General features: G+C 39.7%; 1 protein-coding gene across 1 annotated transcript; it reads left to right on the top strand.

The window, feature by feature from the left end:
* Positions 1–70: 70 nt before the first annotated feature.
* On the top strand, positions 71–979 carry LOC110102659. Its single transcript, XM_020831093.2, has one exon. The coding sequence runs from the start codon at positions 143–145 to the stop codon at positions 758–760; it is 618 nt and encodes a 205-aa protein (XP_020686752.1). The 5' UTR covers positions 71–142; the 3' UTR covers positions 761–979.
* The last annotated feature ends 46 nt before the right edge of the window (positions 980–1,025 follow it).

Genomic DNA, 1,025 nt, shown 5'->3' with positions numbered 1-1,025 from the left:
GACTGATGGACAAACAGAAAGAACCATTCAAACTCTGTAAGACTTATTGAGATTGTGTATCCTTGATTTTGGTGGAGGTTGGAAATCTCATATCCCTTTGATAGAGTTTGCTTATAATAATAATTTTCAAGCCAGCATAGGGATGGCGCCTTATGAAGCCCTCTATGGAAAGAAGTGCAGAACACCTCTTTGTTGGGCAGAAACTGGTGAGAGGAAAGTCATTGGATCCGATCTTGTTGATGATGTCACAAACAAAATCAGATTAATCAGAGTTAGGTTGCTAGCAGTTCAAGATAGACAGAAAAAGTATTATGATGTTAAGCACCGCTTTGTGGAATTCAATGTGGGAGACTATGTTTTCATAAAGATTAGGCCGATGAAGGGTGTACTTCGTTTTGGCAAGGTTGGCAAACTTAGTCCCCGCTATATTGGTCCTTTTGAGATAGTGGAAAGGATTGGGAAGGTGGCCTACAGATTAGCATTACCCACTACATATGTTGTCCACAATGTGTTCCATGTTTCGTCACTGAGGAAGTATATATCGGATGATCCTTCTAAGATCATATCGGAAGATGTGGACTTACAACCAGATCTTACATATGTTGAAGAACCGGATCGTATTCTGGAGTTTAGTGTGAAACAACTTAGAAGCAGAGAGATACCGTTCGTGAAGGTTATGTGGAAGCATAGATTGGAGAAGAATGCTACGTGGGAGAAGGAGTCAGAAATGAGGAAATGTTATCCTCATCTTTTTGAGTAAGGTATGATTGTTGTTTTTCTCTCTTTTCAATTTCGTGGACGAAATTTTTTTTTAGAGGGGGAGAATTGTAAAACCCGAAATTCATCATTTGAGTGCGTCGCACGCATATCGATGCGCCGCGACGAACTTAAGTGAAATTTCGACGTCGTCGGAATTCGGCGAAATAAATTTCATTAGATTCGTCTCGAATTTCGAGCGAAATGGTATAAAGAACTTATATCAAATTTAGCTCGGTTTGGGAGTTAAAATTTGCCGAAGATCGTTT

This window comes from Dendrobium catenatum, unplaced genomic scaffold (assembly GCF_001605985.2).
Source record: "Dendrobium catenatum unplaced genomic scaffold, ASM160598v2 original_scaffold_153943, whole genome shotgun sequence".
NCBI lineage: Eukaryota > Viridiplantae > Streptophyta > Magnoliopsida > Asparagales > Orchidaceae > Dendrobium > Dendrobium catenatum.
This window is presented reverse-complemented; position numbering and strand designations above follow the sequence as displayed.